Genomic DNA, 19,881 nt, shown 5'->3' with positions numbered 1-19,881 from the left:
ACAGACCAGGATCAGCTCCGAACGGACCTGCTAACCAGCTTTTCATTTGACTCAGGTGTGTTAATTGGAGCAGGGAAGCATCTGAAAGTTGCAGGATAGCAGCTCTCAAGGACTGGACTTGAGCTCCCCTGTACTGAACAGTCGTACCGCGATATTCAAACAAATAAACTTATGTTAAGCATAAGTTGATACTCTTGCGCAAACAGAAAGTTATAAATCATAAAAAAATAATCAAAATCAAAAACATGATGATCTTAACATGGAACTTATCTTGTTTTGTTTTGTTGTTTTTAATAGATCTTTATTGAGATACAGAATATATAACAGTACAAACACAGCATATATTGTGGTATAATGTCCGCTAGGGAGTTATAAACATTGAGACAATACATCACCAGAACAAAAAGGGCAAGTTTTAATAGCTTTGGGGAACTTACCTTGATAAGCTCCAGACAAGACGCCATACTGCTGTCTCCCAGCAAACACGTGACGTCACAGATACGTTGCGATTGTGGGAGCAACTCTTTATGAAACACCATTTCTTTAGGGAAACTGACAAACCTATCTTTGAATTTGACTAAACAAGTAACATTGTATTTTTAACATACAACACCAACACTGGTAATCTAACACTTTGATTATGCTCTATAGATTTCGATTCATTCCCTGAAAGATTTATTATGGAATGTATTTTTTTCTTTCCGTTTAATATTGTCTTTAAATGCTGGTCCTCTAAGATGCAAATACAAGTAAAATGTCTTGCCTTGGAAAAAAACTATATTGTACAATTATTTTATGGTAGTTTACTGCCAGTCATCAGTCTTGATTGTGACAACAGAAGAAGACATCAAATTGACAATATCCTACCGTATTTTGGAATAACAGTATGTTACTGCTGGAATTTCGCTGTAAATTTACAGCCATTTCTAAGAGTGTAGAGAGGTTGAACTCACCACACTGTTTCTGTATACTATGTATGTGTGTAAATATGTATGTGGGTATCTGTCTGTACATATGTATAACATCTCACAGCTTGCATGTACAGATGGATGTAGCATTGTAATACAGCTGCCATCCAGAAGAGGGCGACACTGGCCATCCTTAAGCAGAGCCAGTTGATGAGACAAATAATCTTAATGGAGGCATACCAGAATAGGGTCCAGAGTCCAGTATGCAATGCAAAATGCACTTTATGCAGTTCTGTTCTGAAATATAAATACTTAACAATGTCCTTAAATTTCACCTTAATACTGGTGATTTATCTTTGCTGCTTATCAGAGCAGGGCTAACAGGAATTACTACTAAGCTATACAGGTGAGTGTAATTCCTGGAAAGCAGAGGGCATTATGCAAAAAACTTGTAACATGATTGAAAAAGACAAGGTACCAATAAGCAATGTGGATGGTGAGGGTTTTCACAAATGAATGCATTTCCTGGAGCCAAGTCCTTTGAAACAACCAGCTGCCCGTATAGAGGGGCACTACAACAAGAAGAGAGCTGAGCTGAAAGCATGACTAACAGCACGAAGTTAGTGCATCTACAATCACTCTCAACACTGATTGTAGACTGCCCTGACAGCAGAGCCTAAAATCTTTAACCTAAATGTTATAGTGTCTTTATAGTTTTATATTTCTTTGTTCACGAGGGAACATGGAGGAAGGAGTTTTACATTTTAATTCTTTGTACCTTTTTGTATTCAGCAACCTAATAGATTACTATTATATAGTTATATGTTATAAATATTTAAGTTCAATAACATTGTTCTTGTTTATTCGGTAAGTATTCAATACAGCCGACACAAAATTATTTTTTTAAATTTAGGGTTATGGCACAAGAGGTGGCACAGTCAGATTTAAAGCAAGGCTAGATACAAAGAAAACACAAAGCAGCTGTGCAACAGATGGACTTCATCTTCACTGTCTGCACGTGCATACAGTAACACTTAGGAGTCAGCCTGCTTACTTTGAAGGAAAATGCTGTTGCTTGTTTCTTCCTAAACTTGTTGCTTCAAAAACTTGATCCTTAAACACAGCCTGTTTAAACTCCCCTATGGCAGAAGACTACAGTTCATCCGGACCAGAACTTCCTGCCACTAGAACAGTTTCTTTCCCTTAGCTATTAGACAGTCGAACAGTCGATATTTGATTCTGGCATAACACAGTCACTTGATCAACCTGCTACTCAGCACATGCATACATATTTTTGTTTTTCATATTTTTTTTCATTATTTATTTTTTACATAAAAACAATTTCCTAACCTGCGAACTTGTTTACTGGCAGTGGCAATAAAAGTGATTCTGATTATGTTCATTTCCAAAACGCATTCACTGTCAGTAAAATGGATCTCTGTAAAAATGTATTTGACATCTTGGTTGTCTTCTTTCCACTAGGTCATGTATCAAACGTGGTTGGCAACGCTCAATGGTCATCATGTCTGCTCCTCAAACTTCAGCTTCAAAGGGTAAAGTGATGCTAAAAGAATATGTTGGACAGTACATTGAAACTGAACACATCTTTCGGTGGATGACCTCCCACCTGGCTCGTCGAATCAAAACTGTACATCAGTCTGCACAACTACTTGAGGAGTGGCACTCTGATCCAGCTCATCCAATCAAGATGTTTCTGTTCACCCATCTGTCCCAACCTCCTGCCTTCTTCTCCTCACTGTCTGTTAAGTTCACTGGCAGAATCGAGTTTATTTTTGTGGATGTACGTCACTGGGACAACCGGAGCACCCTCTTAGATATTGGTGTGACACAGAGCCCTTCTTACATACTTAAGATGCCAGAGGGTATCTATCACTATGGTAACAGGTAACAGTGAGCATGGACAAAATGTACTATAATTTGTTAGAGACAACTGTAAATTGTCTTTTGTCTTTCATGCTACTTTTTCTATGTTTCTTTCTTTAATGTTAGAATTATACTTCTTTTAAACTTTTTTTTTTCTTCTGTCTTCCTGAAGCACTGGGGAGTTTCTGTCTCTTGCTGCCATGGATACATTCCTGCGTTCGGTCCAGCCTGAAGTCAATGACCTGTTTGTCCTCAGCCTGGTACTCATAAATTTGCTGGCCTGGATGGACTTCTTCATTACACAGGTCACTTATTATGTTTTAATCAGACACTTTGGGGCAAAGAGCAAATCCTGAAGTTGTGTGGTTCTCTTTTAAGCTGGTTTAAAAATGTTTATTTTACCAGGCTATGTTGTAAACAAGAACCAGTTCTTATTCACTGCATAATCCAGTTAAAATGTTCTCTAAAAGTGCTAAAACACAAAAATGAAATTCAATGTAGTCCAGATAATAGCAGGTGTCGTCTCAAGGCACTTCACAAAAAAAGATAGTTTCAATTCAATTACACATACATTCCTATTGATGCATGTGGCCTGTATTTGTGTGGGTTTTGTACGACACACACGATGCGCGATGGAGATGTAGTCGTGCTCTTGCGTAATGCGCATGACCCACTGAGAGTAATTTTTTTTTACAAATTACGCTGAATAATGAAGACATGAAAGCAAAGCCTACCCCTGTGATCCATGGGAAGAAGAGGATGGGGATTCCCAGGTTCAGGTGGTGTGTCTAAGATGGCTAGATTTTTGATTAGATTTAACTGTTTAACCTTCCTGCAATCTTAACATGACGCTCAGGAAGAGCATAGTAGATGTCATGGTTGTCCAAACGGGTGACCCATCAGCTCTTCAGTATGTGAAAACTCAAAAAAGCTCATAAACCGGCGACCCCGCCAGAACCGCACACACGGTAAAGAGCTCAGGCGAGATCCAAACGACCGGAAGGGTTCAAACTCATCATTCATTTTTAGCTTACAGAAGAAGAGTCAAGCAGCCAAATAAATACAAGTAAACTGACCAATAACATTTAGGCTTAGGATGGACATGTGTCCACCCCCACAGACTCACACAGATGTGGGCTACAAGATTTTTTAATACAAAAGATCTTTTTTTCCTCCATAATTTTGTTGCTAGTAAAGAGGGTTAGATAATAAAAAAAAATCCAAAATCTATTCTTTTCTTTTTTTAGAGAAAAATCTCAAGGCATGCACAGTACATACAGCTGCACGTGCTATGGTCTGATCACATAATAATGCAGGGTTTCCCCCAGAAAACTTGCTAAGCTCGGTGATCGGGGTGCCGAGGCGGTCCACCGTGTTTTTGTATTAAAATATGTTAAGCAGACAGGAAAAGTAAAAATATTACTGAGTAATTATATGTTACGAGAAAACATTGCCAGTGAAACCTGTCTAAACCCACAGCTAGTCTTAAAAACAACAAATCAAAAAATACAATTAAAATGAATATCAATTATTTGCACTTCTGTTTAATCAAAATTATGTCAGCACCTCCATAAGGCCCCAGGCCTTCAGGGGCCCATAAATGCTAATATTTAAACACAGACCACATATGTGTAAATGTAACATTTGTTAATTTAGATCACAGGTGTCAAACTCCAGTCCTCGAGGCCCGGTGTCCTGCAACTTTTAGATGTGCCTCTGCTGCACCACACCTGAATAGAATAATTAGGTCATTAGCAGGACTCTGGTGAACTGATCTACACAAGGAGGAGGTAATTAAGCCATTTCATTCCAGTGTTTTGTACCTGTGGTACATCTAAAAACTGCAGGACACCGGCCCTCGAGGACTGGAGTTTGACACCCCTGATTTAGATGTTCAATGCTGCTAAATTTGATTCAATGGTTTCAGCACATGTAAATTAAAAGATTTTAAATTGTTTAACATCTAAATGTTAGATTTTAAGGAGCTGGCAAGTTTACTTTGTAAAAGTTCAAAGAACAATATTCATAGATTGTTTTGTTCCCATAGCTACAATCTGATGCTGTGAGTTTAATCTTTTAGTTTGAGCTCTGTTTATTCACAGATACAAATTAGTGAACTGCAATTATAACGTATTGGTTTTAGGTTGTCCAGTTAAATTACTTCCCCTCTCTCAGATTAAATCCAACACAGAAGCTGTTAGTGGTGCTGATGATTTTAGCAGGAAGAGGGGCTCCTGAGTCAGATTCTGCTCCAGGCCTCATGCAGCCTTGGACCGGCCCTGCATGATGAGTTAGATCCACTGCGCAACACACGGGAGATTTAATTTAATGCTGCTAATGTGGCTTTAGTAGCTCTCCCATTTCATATCTGTTGCGTTTTGGTAACACTTTATTCAAAGGGGTGTGAATAAGACTAACATGACACTGTCATGAACATCAGTAAGTCTTCATGAGTATTTATGACTGTTGTCAAAGCGTCATTCGGTAAATCATGACACTTTTAATACAAAGTTTACATTTAAAATGTCTTCGTTATGACAGCTTGTAATTAACCAAGAATCATATGTCATAAATATGTCATATAGGAGTCATAATGATTTAATTGTTATCACACTAACAAAAGCTTTAACAAAACAGCGATTAATATTCCCACTACCTGAAATAAAGCGAAACAAGTAGGACCAACAAAGATTTAATTAAGCTTTATTACACTGTCAAATGATTTTATAACAGTCAAGAACAATTTCTTTTACCTCAAGTGAATTGAAACTAGTAGCAACAATTACAAAGATGTCATTTAGTTTTATTACAGTGTCAAATGCTATGCTAACAGAGTTACTGATATTAAGTCTTACCTCAAATGTAGTGAAACACACTGGACTACTTATAACTACCATCATAACTGCAGAACAAACCCTTTGTACATTGGAATAAAACAAAAGATAACTTGTTCTAAGATAACAGAGGGTTTAACGTCTGGTCAGTATATTGTTACTCTGAAATGCTGATTGAAAAACTAAAACAGAATTACTTATTCTTTAACTTAAGAAAATAGGTTCTTTCAACAGTAACATTTTTTGCTTTATGTCAGCCATCTCCTTCGTAATAGTCTTCCTGTAATGCTCTGAAAACAGGAGATCTTCTTCTTGTCTTCATTTCCTGGAAGCAGCTCTTTGAAGGTGTCCAGAAATGCTCAGAAATTTCAGCTGTTCTTGCAATAGTTAATCATGGTGAAAGCCTTTTCATGAATTCAAACTTGGTGAATCTCTTCTGGACATTCTCATAGTCGGTGATGACTCAATTCATTGTGGTCACTTAAAAAAAGAACAAAAACAAAAAACAATGTCATCATATTCCAGCATTTATTTAAATACCATTTCAAAAATGTCCCTTGCTGCTCACTGTCAGAATGGTAGACTGGCAGACAAATGCCTAGTTAACATGACTGGTTGTTATAAAGTGCAATACAATTATTTCTTAATACAAGTGGAATGATAACTGGAGCTGAACAAAATTATTCTGATCAAATATTTGTCTGGCAGAAGTTCAGACAGACTGTCACTGTTATTCGAATGCATCATTTAACATATAGTTTTAGGCACATGAATGCATCTTTTTACTTAATGAGCATTCTAAATTATTTCTAACCAGATACTCTAACTTAGGGTTGTTTGCAAGAAGCTTATTAATAAATAAATAGATTTAACATCAGTTTTCGTTGTCTAAAACGTAACTTAACTCAGCTGGTGAATGTTGATTCCTGCTCCCCATTCCCCTCTTACCTGGCTGTCCCACCCCACTTCACATGGTGAAAATATTAACACAAAAACGACTTACCTAATTTTCTTGGGGAATATTTCATCTGCTTCTTTCTCTTTGGTCAAATATGAACTTCTTCCTCTGGTGGCTGGTCCTTATGATCATCCTCCACACTCGTAGCATGTCTTCATTAGCCAACTTTGTCCTCCCCACCATGTGTCCTTAGGCTAGCCTGGGTCTTCATGTGGCTAAACTTGCCAAAGCAAAGAACACAAACTCTGTGTCACATCAGCCAAGTCGCTAAATAATGCACATAAAGGATAACTTTGACTAATATATTAGCTTTTAATTGCTAGATTAAAATTGAGGGAAAAAACCTATTTACCTGTCTTTAAAATATATTTCATATTAAGGGCTAATGTTACAGTAATTGTGTTTAATAACTTTAGCTAACATTAACTTACAGCAAGGTAGGATTGGCTTGAATTGCTTATAGCTAACATTACAGAGAAAGAGAACATAGTCAATGTTATTTTCTCAAAGAAAATGTAAAGTTAATAAGACACATACCTCATATGTATTAGGTCAGTGGTCCCCAACCTTTTTATTACCGCTCCCCGGTCAAGACTTGGAAATTTTGGTACAGCCTGGGGAGCGGGGGCGACGTCAGATAAGGCTTCTGCATGTTGATGTTCCCGCTAAATCCTTAATATACCCAATTTGGGTTGTCTTGGCCCTTTTATCACAGCCTGTGGGTTTTTTCCTGACTGGGAACGAGAATACAACCTGTTGAATGTGACAGGTAGCCAATCAGAAAGCGCGGTGACGTAAGAACAGAGGGGAATCCCAAACAGCTGACATATCGCGCAACTGAGAGTCCGGTGGATATCGGAGATGATATATGGAAATGTTTATTATTATATGTAAAGGTCATTATTATATATGTTTATGTTTATTCAGTTAAAAATGTTAACTATGAAAAAACATATTCACCTCCAAATCATAGTGCAGCAAATAGAGCGGCTGCTCCCGTCGTCTTTTATCACCGCCTTTTCTTTTTGTTTCTTTTATCTCTTAAAATGTCTCCACAAACTGTCACTATTGCTTCTACATCGTCATCCGTGTTTGGTTCTTCTAAATTCCCGTATGCTATGTTGGGGGTTTTGTGGATTTTCTTCTGGAATCGGGATGTTCGTGACTGGAATCGGTTCGTGTGGTTTGTTGCTCCTGCCTTGTGGCTGAACACGAACCGATCGAACCTGTTGTACTTTTATCAGCTCTGTGGTCACAGAGGTTTGGAGAATCGGCCGACAATCCTTAAATCTTGCCGTCTAAACCAGACTTAAGACTCACAAGCTCTACTCATCTCCTCTCGACCACTGCCCAAACGCTCTCTGACTCTGGTCGCCATGGTAACGTTTACATATCCCTTCAAAATAAGATACAGATGCGCCACAAAATCTAACATTTTACTTTCGTGAAAATTTTAACTCATGATAACGACTAACTGGAGCCCTGAGCTTGTTTCTCTGCAACAAGACGGTCCCATCTGGGAGTGATGGAGACAATGACACCCAAAGTGTTGCTTATATCCACAGCCTGCTTGGTCTCTACGAGGTGAAGCAGTTTGAAGCTTCATTGCCTCATTAGCAGCCGGTTGCCGCATGTTACACAGAGCGGCTTGTAATGTTTGACTCACCTACTGGTCCAGGATAAATCCATCCTCCTGTCTCTTCTCTGGGGCTTTTCCCCTTTGCAAAGAAACTTTCCAAAGACATCTGATCTGTTTCTTACTCATTTTGCTGCTTGTGCGCTCAGTGTTGGCGCGCAAGTAGCCGAGAGAATCCGGTTAAAGGATTTTCAAAATAAAAGATCATCCAGACTCAAATAATACATAAAACGGAAATATTTAATTATTTCTTGCGTGGCCTGGTACCAATTGGTCCATGGACCCGTACCGGTCCACGGACCGGGGGTTGGGGACCACTGCGTTAGAGAGAGAGAGTGAGAAGTTCTTTTAACTGGGAGGTCTGCTGCTCCTTCACTTTGAGAGGAGCCAGTTCAGGTGACTTGGGCCACCTGAACTGGCTCAAGGCTCGAGGATGCCACCTGGATGCATCATTGTTGAGGTGATCCAAATAAACACGCTCGTCTTGGCTGGCCTGGGTCTGCTTTAGGATTCTCCTGGAGTAGCTGACCCAAGTGGCTCCTCTACAAAAGTTTGGGCCGCTCTGCTTAGGCCATTGCCTTCGGGTTGTGAAAAAAAAACAAAAAAAACAATTGAAGCTTACTGTAAAAATGATAGTATATTAAAATGATTTAATACTTAAAATGGAACTAAACCCAATGTAAAAGCACAAGCCTGCTTGATGAGTATGGCCAAGTGTGGGAATAAGTGGAGGTGGTTAAAGGGGGGCGGTCAGGACAAGGACAAGACATGGTTTCCAACTTAGCAACTCAGTCAATGCACACAATTCCAACTCCTGACTGAACTTGCGTGTTTGAGTGAGATGGTTTTACACCCAAATGCAGGGGTGTGATGTAGACATCGACCAAGCTGTACAGTTTTTAGTCAACACAAAAATTCAACTGCAGCAGCCTTCCTTTAACCCAAAGAGGGCAGGATTAAGACAATTTTAGGCCAAATAATGCAAAATAAACAAGTTTACATGGAAATGTCACAATTTGCTCAGTAACAAGAGATAGCACCCTTAAGGCCAAATTTATATAGCTTATCTGCACAAAAAGCTTATGTGGGGTTTACCTATATTTGAAAGAAATATTATTCTACGTAGTGAGTTCACGCAAAGCTATTGTTCTTTATACAAGGTCACCTTGTTTTCCTGAAACTATATTCATATATTCATAAAATAGAATGTTACCTTTTTTTCTTCCTGCCATTAATTTTTATTTATCATTCCTATTTATTTTCATTCACAGGGAGCAACAGTCAAGCGATTTGTTGTTCTGATCAGAACACTTGGAACCTACAACTCCATATTGCTGGTGTCTTGGCTTCCTGTTTTGGTAGGAAACCATCTGAATCGTATTTTTACAGCTGCCTTCTATTCAATATTATGTTAATCAATTAATGGGTTGAAACACTAAACTAAAAAATAAGTAAGTAAATATACTGGCTTGCAAAACTACTCATCCCCCTGTTCACAAAGTTTTATTCCAAAGTACACAGGGTTTGTTCCAAAACTATCCTGCTAATTATAATAGTCCAGTGTGTTCCACTTTACTTCAGGTAAGATTTTAATATTAATAATGACTGTTTTTTTAAAGCATTTGACAGTGTAATAAAGCATATTGATGTATTTATTATTGCATCTACTTGTGCCACTTGAGGTAAGGGGAAATATTAATGACTGTTGTTAAAGCTTTTGACTGTGAATAACACTTAATGACAACTATAACTAGTCCACTGTGAAAGGGAAAATATTAATGTCACAATTATAATGACTCAGTTAGGGCCAACAAGAAATGACAGGGAAATGTAATAATACACAAAGATACATAAAAACCTTTTAATGTTTGATAATGTTTGATAATTAATATCTGTTTATGACAAATGATTCTTATTTAATGTCGAGTTGTCACAACAAAGACATTTTAAACATTTTAAATGTGAAAAACCCACCCCATAAAATCCAGGCAACCAAAACTTCCTCTGTTGCTCTAGCAGCTGCTAACCTAAACTACCTTTTGCCTTGATATCTCCGCCTTAGCACCTCTGAGAGATCTAGAATTATAACATCAAAAGATTTTGTTGAGTTAACCCCTCTGAGCTTTTTCAATTTTTAAAGCCGTCTGCAGCCAAATTGCTCTTGTACAGAGCCTGTAAGGAGACAAGGAGGGGAAGAAAATCCCAACTTATTTTCTTGCAATCCCGGGAAACCTTTTAAAAAATCATGCATTTCTTTGTTGAGTGAAAAGGTTGTTATGCAGTTTCTGCAATGCCAGTAGTGGTGGTAGAGTCTAAACAACAGACATAGAGGACAATTTACAATGCTTTCTATGGTCTAGAGGTGTCCCAGATGACGATATTATGCAAAGAGTCACAAAGCCAAAATTGGTTTCCAATTGCAGCTTCCAATTCGGGAAGGGCAAACAGGGCAAATCCACCTTTTTTTTCACCAGCTTCAGTATCTTTCATTTACTGTAGTTAAAAAACTATAACACCTAGACTTCTCAAACCTGGGCTAGATTATTCTGATCTAATAGCAGAATATTTAAAACCAAGTTTGTGATTTGTGAAACTTCATTAAAGGGCGATTTCAATACTTTATTTGCATCCACATGATAACTGAACTCCTCCTTCACCAAATTGCTGTTTGGCACTTTTAGCTTTCTATTTTCTCTCTCTTTTTATATTCAGCGTAGCGAGACTTGATCCTACTTATCAAGCAGTGTAGTAAGCTCAGTTACTTATTCGAAGTAGTTTAAAATGTTTATTTCTAAGGAAACCCAGCAGATTGCATCCAGTCATTGACTTGCAGCGTTCAATTTCCTCTTGGACCAGCAGGCAGTGACGGTAGAAAATGGCATGTATTCAGGGACAGTTAGAGTAAATCAGAAAAATATTCAAAAAGGTAGCTCAGCGATAAACTATGTGCACTATATGAGAAGTCTACAGTCAGTCAGTTTTGGATAAAATGTAGGCATCCAGAAATGCACTGGAAAACATAAAGCACTGCTGAGGCTATGATCAATCAAAGCATGGCCAAATAGGAGAGGTAAGATTGTGACTGAAGCAATATGAGCATCCAAAAATAATTATGTATAAAACACTGTTAGTTTATAAATCACTGAAAAGCTTAGCACCACAATACATTAAAGGTCTGCTGTTGTATCAACCTTCCAGACCCCTCAGGTCTTCTGGCTCTGCATCTCCAGAACCAGAACCAAACATGGAGAAGCAGCATTCAGCTTCTATGCACCACAAATCTGGAACAAAGTTCCTGAAAACTGCAAAACAGCTGAAACACTGAGTTCCTTTAAATTCAGACTTAAAACACACCTATTTAGAGCTGCTTTTGAAACATTACAAATGAAACATTGATAAACATTCTGATGTGCAATAATGCCACAAGACAAGATGTAATGTTTCAGTTGTTTGTGCGTTCTATGACTTTGTATTTTTGTGTTTTTATGATGAAGCACTTTGAACTGCCTTGTGTTTAATGTGCTACACAAATAAACTTGATTAACTGATGTATAAAAAACAGAAAAATAATTCAAGTGATTCATAACTGTCTTTTTTTTGCAATGAGAGAGAAGAGCTTCTCATGCAACTATGAGCAAAAATATATGGACATTCAAATCTCTAAAAGAAAAATTGTCTGAAATTTTTATGGTTTTAAATAGAACTTTTCATACTAACACAAACTTCCCTATTTTGACTTTTCTTTCCATCCTCAGGATTTTCCCCAGAAAACTTGCTAAGCCCGGTGGGTGGGGTGCTGAGGCCATCCACCGGTGGTCCACCGTGTTTTTGTATTAAAAGATGTTAAGTTGACAGGAAATGTAAAAATATTAGTGGTTAATTATATGTTACGGGAAGACCTCGCCAGTAAAATACTATTTAAACCCACAACTATAGAGTCTTAAAAGAAACAACAAATAAAAATATACCATTAAAATTAATATTTGCACTTCTCTTTAATTCAAATTAAGCCAGCAGCTCCACAAGGCCCCGCTGGCCTTCAGGGGCCCATAAATGCTAACATTTTACCACAGACCATAGATATATAAACGTAACATTTGTTTATCGAGAATGCCAATGTTTCTAAGTTTGATTTAATGGTTTCAGCATACATAAATTAAAAGATTTGAAATTGTTTAACATTTAAATGTAATATTTTAAGGAGCTGGCAAGTTCACTTTATAAAAGTTCAAAGAACAATATTCATAGTTAAATTGTTTTGTTATCACAGCTGCAACCTGATGCTGTGAGTTTAGTCTTTGAGTTTGAGCTCTGTTATCACCACAATTATCACTCATTGCCAATTAAACTACCCCCTTCTCCCAGAATTTACTAAGTCCATGTTGAAATGCTGTTTCCATGCATTTCCATGCCTGGAAATGCATGGAAACCTGACAGTTTTGTAAATATAACTTGAGCAAAAATGTCAAACAATGGTGTCAACGCGCTAAGTACATTAGTGGTGCTAATGTGCTTAGCAAGAACAGGGGCCCCTAAATCAAATTCTGCTCAAGGCCTCATACAACCTAGGACCAGCCCTGCATGATGAGTTAAATCTGCTGCACTACGCATCTCTCCTCTGGATACAGAGCGGAAGATGGCAAGTTCAATTTATGTGGCTTTAGTAGCTCTTCAATTTTGTGATTGAGTTTTTAATAAGCGCCACAGAAACTGTTTGGTTGCTCGAGCTTTATGGGACAGGTTTTTCTGAGGTACGTGTGGCTGCTCAAATTAAGCTACAGGCCGCTGGACTAATCCTGACGTCCTGGCCCCAAACACGTCAGCGAGGCCCGGATCCAGAGGGAAAACTCTGCTCCATGAACCCCTCCACCCTGTTGGAGGGGTTCACGGAGACAGGCACCCTCAGCTTCGCGGACTCAGCCCCTGCCTCAGTTATGTAAGTCATTACGGCGGAAAACTGAGGCCAGATGGGGTCCGGACGGCGACTCAGGGCAGAGTCAAACCGTCCCGCCAGATCATTCAAATGTGGCGGAGGAGGTTGGGGGGTGGGAAGCACCTTAGCACTAGTCGCCTCCTCGATCAAGCTAGGTAGCTCGAGGAGGCGCGAGCCCACAGGTAGGAGCGGGGTTGAGTCAGATATACGGAGCCTGGGGTTGACTGAATATCCACTCAGCCGCCTCTCTTCCATCGCGGTCCTTCCCAACTGGGAAGCAACATCCGAACCGCTGCTGGTCCTGCTGTCATCCTCGTCGCTCTCGTCCTCTCTGCTGGTGGAATCATCCGATTCCCGCTCAGCATAGCTAGCATCTCCCACGAGCATCAACCGGACTCGGTGGGCCCGCCGCCCTGCGCAATCCCAGGTGAGGCTCAGCTCGCTACTGCCTCACCAGGTGCACTTCCAAGCATTTGAATGGGGAAATGCGAAAATTCAGCAATTTTGGAGAAAAAAATGATCAAAATTGGTTAGGCTAAATAAAAAATAAATACTTTACGTACAAACCACAGGGTGAAAATAGCAATATAAATGACTTTATCATATTTTTCCATTATGACAGGTGAGGCCCTGCCTCACTTGCCTCCCCTGACCGAACGTCATTGTTTGATTACTGCCTAGCCTCTATGTTGACTAGTTGCCTGGTTCCTTCTACAGAAAAACATTCCAACAGCAAGATTCTTCCCTTGACATTCTTCACTGTGGGGACGGTTTTAGCCAGGTCATGATCAGTTGCCATTTCCCCCTTACATGACGTTTTGCAATCCAGCTAGAAAGTTTTATTTTAGTTTCAGCACCCTGGAAAAGTCCTGTTATGAGATTGTCTACACTGCGTATCTGCAAAATTCAGATAGACTGAAATGTCCTATCAACAAATGTTAACATTTTGGGTAGTCCTTCTACCCAAAATGGTACAGGGGAAAATTGGAGTTCTGCAAAAAGCTTTTGCCAAGAATGTTTTCATTAATCCAGAAAGGACGTTCTTAAGTTCTTATTCATTTTCTATAAGCAAGAACTTTCATCTGGCTCTTTTGAATTTAGCACACATACACTGTAGAGATTTTCAGAACAGGAGAAACCTTCCTGGGACTATGCAATGGTTTCTTCATCACCTTTCTGTGCACAACCCTTCTTCCATTATTACTTAGCTTGATCAGTGACCAGATCTTGGAAATGTTGTGGTTTGTTTATTTTTTTAAAAAAAGACACCAGAGTTCTTTTGGAGATTTGGTGCCACTAAATGTCTTTTTTTTAACCTTCACCAACTTTTGTATTTTGAGATGGTAATCTCAAAATAGAGATTCTCTAAAGACAATTTCTTTGATTTTGTTTGGTTCTTGCTCTAAAATTGGAAATACTTTATATAGACCAATGTTTCACATCATATCATATTTAACCAATCAGATTTACCACAGGTGGATTCTGTGACATTTTAGAAACATCTGAAGGATTTTAATTTGACACCAGATGCCCCTAAGCTTAGATTTTGTTATATCAAAGACTGTGAGTACCTATGTACATGTGATTTGTTTTGATTTCTATTTTTATAAACGTCTAAAATTGTCGCTTTGTAATAATTGCTTACCATGTGTAGAATGCTGATGGAGACGATTGACTATTATTGCAATAAATAGTTAAGTTTTTGCAAAGGAACTGTGAATTCTTTCCAGATGGACTGAAACTAACATGATTTTCTGATGTGTCCCAGATAGAGTAACATATGTTCAGAACAAAAATATATATTTGCAAAGATTTTTATTTTTACTTTGTTGTTGTTCAAAGTATATTGTGCTTTAAAAACAGAAACAGAAATAAGCTTGAAAGACAACTGAACTAGAACATTAATTTAAAAAATTATCATGAGGGAACTGATTATTACTCAAGCCATGCAATTTTTATTGCACAAAAAGGTCCTCCCATGCTTCTTTAGGGTGCACCCACAATATTATAGAAAGAAAATGCTTATATTCACTAATCAGCTTGTGAGAAATGGACTTATATTTGACCAAGTAAGGCATTAGCTCACAGTACCATGGGTTTTTAAAAAGTTGGGAATATTCAACCCAAAATAAAAAAAAACAACAAAACAACAGTTAAGTGAAATCACAGGGCCCTTTAAAAGAGGTCAAAATCACCCAAGGTTTAGCTTCAGTTACAATTTAATACAACTGGTTTAAAGGTAAAAAACAGACCTATGTTACAAGATAGAAGGAAATTAAATACTGACAGATCCAACCAGTTTGGTATAAAGGGGAACTAAAGAGTTAGAAATTACTTTTAAAAATAGGCCAAACCACACTAACAACCAGTTCACTCTTCATTTAAGTTACTAATGATTAAACATTACTTCAAGTAAAATAACACTCCTACATTAAAGAAAAAACATTTATGGCAGTTGAATATTTTTTTTCTCACAGTGATTGAAAGGGGCAGTACTAATGCCCAATCACCACGTCCTGCCTGAAGTGATGCCGCGCACCCTCAGTCCAGAGCCACCAAAAGGCTAAATAATGAACTATACTTAGTACTTTTGTTCAGAAGGCTTTTATTTCAGGAAAAATGCTCTGCCACAAATTTTGGCCAGTAAAAGTCTGTAGTTTTTGCAGCAGAAATACACATCTTGGTATATGCAATTGTATTAAATTTTAATGTTATAAACCTTAAATTGAAGTGATAAGTGAAATTGCCACATAATCAGAAAACTGTTTAGTTTATTGTTGACATGGTTTCAGAGAATAAGGAGGCCGTTTATTCCGTGTTGATGAGAAAAGTAAACATTCAATGTGGTGAAAAACAAAAGATAGTAAAATATAGTTGATAGGAAAATAAAACACTGTTCCAAAATATATTTTATACACAATACTAGGAAGTTAAAAATATGCAAATGCAATAAAGCTGCTTCTAATTTCCACAGCACATAAGCACAGGTTAATGGTGGGTAATATGAACTACATTCCCACTAAAGTGACTTGCATTTACTGCACCTAATAAAGTGAATTCAGTTACAGACTGACTACTTGGGTACCGTATTTTTCGGACTATAAGCCGCTACTTTTTTCCTAAGCTTTGAACCATGTGGTTTATTACGGAGCCCTCCAGGGGACATGGGGAATTTTTTTTCTTTTGTGTTCCCTCGCAATAATCTACTGATCAGTTCATGCAGCATAATTGATACTATAAGCCTTTTTTACGGTGGCCGCTGTACTTTCTGCTTTAATACAAGCTTATAAGGTTTTTCCATGGACTATTGAGTTATTATCACAGGGTAATTAGTCATCTGATTGTCTCTATTGTGTTCGTGTCTGAATGGTTTAAAGGGCTGCTTTCTGTGCCGTTCCATCTGAGCCTTTCAGACATAAACATGCAGTAAATAAATCGATTTTCAATCAGATTTTTGCATCAAAGAGTTAATAATAATAAGCACGTTTTATTATTATAAAACACAGCAAACTAATGGTGGTAGAGGCAGTGGCGCAAAAAGTGGGTATGCAGCGCATGCAACGCATAGGGGCGCTGCACCAGAGGGGGCGTCAAAACCCCGTCTGGAGGGGGCGACGCACCGATTATGTTTTCCCATACACTTCACCACGCCTTTACGCTCCTTCACCTCACGCACATGTAAATGTAAATGTAGCGAGTTTTACCTTTCTGGGGGGGCGGGTAAACATACGGTCGCTCATACGGATAGAGCAACCGTATGTTTTCTACGCTCCTTCACCCTTACGTACCTTCCTTTGGGGGAGGGGGGGCGGGGCGCCGATTTATGTTTTCGCATCCACCTGAATAATATGTAGTTGCGCTCCTGGGTAGAGGGCCGCACTGGGTTAACTCGGGGAATCTCATCTGTCCGTGTATCAGTCAACTCCTAACCTCTTCTTTGTTCTGTCACAATTATCGATTTATTTCATTTTTATTATCATTCTCCAAACTTTGCAAGGACTGACCACCACGCTCACCCGCTTCCTCACACACACACACACACACACACACAGCCAGCAGCGTGTGTGTCCCATTCATACCTGTGACGTCACGCCCACATCGACACGCCCACCACCAGGTGTCAAAGCCGCTGCTCCTGTCATATCAATAATTACTTATTTCATTCATATTGCTCTTATAGAGCCTCAGTGAAAACGTGTTTATTATTATTAACGCTTTGGTGCAAAAAACTGATTGAAAATCGATTTATTTACTGCATGTTTATGTCTGTTAAGGTTAACGGCACTGAAAGCAGCACTTTAAACCATTCAGACGAACATAGAGACACAATCAGATGACTGATTACCCTGTGATAATAACTCAGAAATATTGGATGAAAAAACCTTATAAGCTTGTATTAAAGCAGAAAGTACGGCGACCACCGTAAAAAAGGTTTACAGTATCAATTATACCGCATGAACTGATCCGTAGATTATTGCGAGGGAACGCAAAAGAAAAAAAATTCCCCATGCCCCCTGGAGGGCTCCGTAGCTTATAGCCCAGTGTGGCTTTTCTGTGGATTTTTCTTCAACCACCAGGGGGCGCTTTAGCAGGAAGTGAACCATTGGAAGTCAAAATTGGAAATCAAGGAAGAAACTGGTGATTTTCAGAACAAGCACATCCTAGCAGCAGGCACGACGGAGAAATGTTTTCAAACCCAAACGTCCTCATCATGGAAACCACACAAAGAAGTTCATATGACGCAGCTTTTAAGTTGAGGAGTATCGATCTGGCAGTACAGGAGGGAAATAAAGCCGCTGCACATAAGCTTGGCGTGAAACAGATCCATGGTTCAGCATTGGAGACGCAGGGCTGCATCCTTAATAGATCCAGCAGATTTGCGTCCTTTGAAAAAACGAGAGCAGCGGAGAAATCAGCAGCTTATAGCCCGGTGCAGCTTATATATGTACGTTTCCAGTTTTAAAAAAGAAACTTTGTAGATGCGGCTTATAGTAAGGTGCGCTTTATAGTCCGGAAAATACAGTAATTTTGGCTAAACAGACAGGTACATTTAAAAACTCTCCTGGTAACTGTTGTTTCTGTATCTCCCCACAGGCTCTCATTCAGCTCCCCTATCTGGACACACTGTATGGTTACAGTCTGAAGTTGATTCGTTATGCAGACACCACCACATTTGCAAGTTTAGTTAGGGCTGACTGGACCTTTTACTCATCCCATCCAGCTCTCTTTCTGTCCACCTACCTGGCTCATGGCCTGTTGATTGACTACTTTGAGAGGAAACGCCATTGTGGTACAAGGAACCAAGAGAACTCAACAACCAACCTTGAGTGGCTAGCCAGTCTGTGGGACTGGTACACCTCCTATCTGCTTCACCCTATTACATTAGTGCAACAGTTCCCATCTGATCTTTCAGAGTGGGAAGATGATCCCAGCTTTTTATTTGAGCGTTTGGCTTTCCCAGATCTCTGGCTTCACCCACTAGTAAATGTAGACTACTTAAACTCTCTTCCAACCTGGAAGGTTAAAACTGTTCTCCAGCAATGCCAGTCTGTATCTTGTGTACATCAAGATGAACAGGATAGACTGCCATCAAACATAAACTGCCAAGAACTGACAGATTCCTCTCCTCCAAGCCTAAACAGACTTCCATACAGTAGTTTAAGGCAAATGGGATCTTTGTGCAATCAGGACAACAGGCTCAATATTTTGTGCAGGGACCAAGATACCAGCAGTAGTCAGTTTGTAAAGTCTGTTTCTCTTAGCCCATCTTGCTGTTGCTACAGAAATAAAAGCTTCCAAAAAGTTGACAGATTTCTTGAGGATGGTAGCATCATTCCTGTAGGAGTTTCTGTTAATCAGGTAAATTGGTCTGGGTGGCCCAATGACATGCTTCCTTGCTCAGAGTGTGTGGTGTGTCTTGAGAACTTTGTGAATGAGGAACTGCTCATGGGCCTGCCCTGTGGCCATGCCTTCCACCAGCAGTGCATTGTGGTATGGTTAGCAGGAGGTAAGCACTGGTGCCCACTATGTCGCTGGCCCAGCTACAAGAAGAAAAACATAGTTGCACTAAGCACTGAAAACACAATGTAGAACTGATTCATTGTTATAATTAAACTCTGCATCTTCTTTGAATCTTATTTGACAATTACCATGTTTTACAGTCACAATTAATCAGATTCAAGGTAGACTGGTGAAGCAATGAAAATGCACTAACAATCCATAATATTTGTTGGTTTCATTCCTAGTATTATACAGTGCAACAATCATAATAGTGGATACAAGCAAGACCCAGGGACAGTGTTTTATGTATAAAAGGTCCATTCTGCATCACAAAGACAGGAAAAGTGGAAAGATATTGGTCTATCTGTTTAAGATTTTAATGTATGTTCTGTATATTTATAAGGAAATCTGCTTCTGGCCAAAATAAAGAATAATCTTCCAGATGAAATTTGTCAATAGCATTGACTGCAGTCATTTTTTTCTTTCATGCCTACTTAGTACTTGTGGGTTTGTAGAAGGGCTGGTGGTCCTTCCAGCTTGTCCATTGGACATTGGACACGAACAGCTAGTGGTGTGATAAACACAAATATCTCAGTTCTGTATGTACTACAATTTTAAAGTCATTTTTAGTTTACTTTAATCTAGAAAGGCCAAAAAGTGACCAACCTAGAACTGCTTGGAGATTTTGTTTGATTTATTTAAAAGCCACAGCAATATGTAAACTCAAC

At 38.9% G+C, this 19,881-nt stretch overlaps 1 protein-coding gene across 2 annotated transcripts in view; it reads left to right on the top strand.

Annotated features, from left to right (window-relative positions):
• rnf103 (ring finger protein 103) overlaps positions 1-19,601 on the top strand; it is a 32,437-nt gene extending 12,836 nt beyond the window's left edge. Inside the window, exons 4-7 of one of the 2 annotated variants that reach the window (XM_088009270.1) lie at positions 2,391-2,813; positions 2,965-3,097; positions 9,492-9,578; positions 18,248-19,601. In XM_088009270.1, coding sequence (XP_087865396.1) covers positions 2,391-2,813; positions 2,965-3,097; positions 9,492-9,578; positions 18,248-19,243 — 1,639 coding nt within the window. In that variant the 3' untranslated portion in view covers positions 19,244-19,601. The remainder of the gene's footprint in view (positions 1-2,390; positions 2,814-2,964; positions 3,098-9,491; positions 9,579-18,247) is intronic. The other variant, XM_088009271.1, reaches the window with a different exon arrangement.
• The last annotated feature ends 280 nt before the right edge of the window (positions 19,602-19,881 follow it).

Source organism: Poecilia mexicana, unplaced genomic scaffold (assembly GCF_051168715.1).
Source record: "Poecilia mexicana isolate PSO_F unplaced genomic scaffold, ASM5116871v1 scaffold_10, whole genome shotgun sequence".
In the NCBI taxonomy this organism is placed as follows: Eukaryota; Metazoa; Chordata; class Actinopteri; order Cyprinodontiformes; family Poeciliidae; genus Poecilia; species Poecilia mexicana.
The sequence above is the reverse complement of the archived record's forward strand: the minus strand, read 5'-3'. Positions and strand labels throughout refer to the sequence as shown.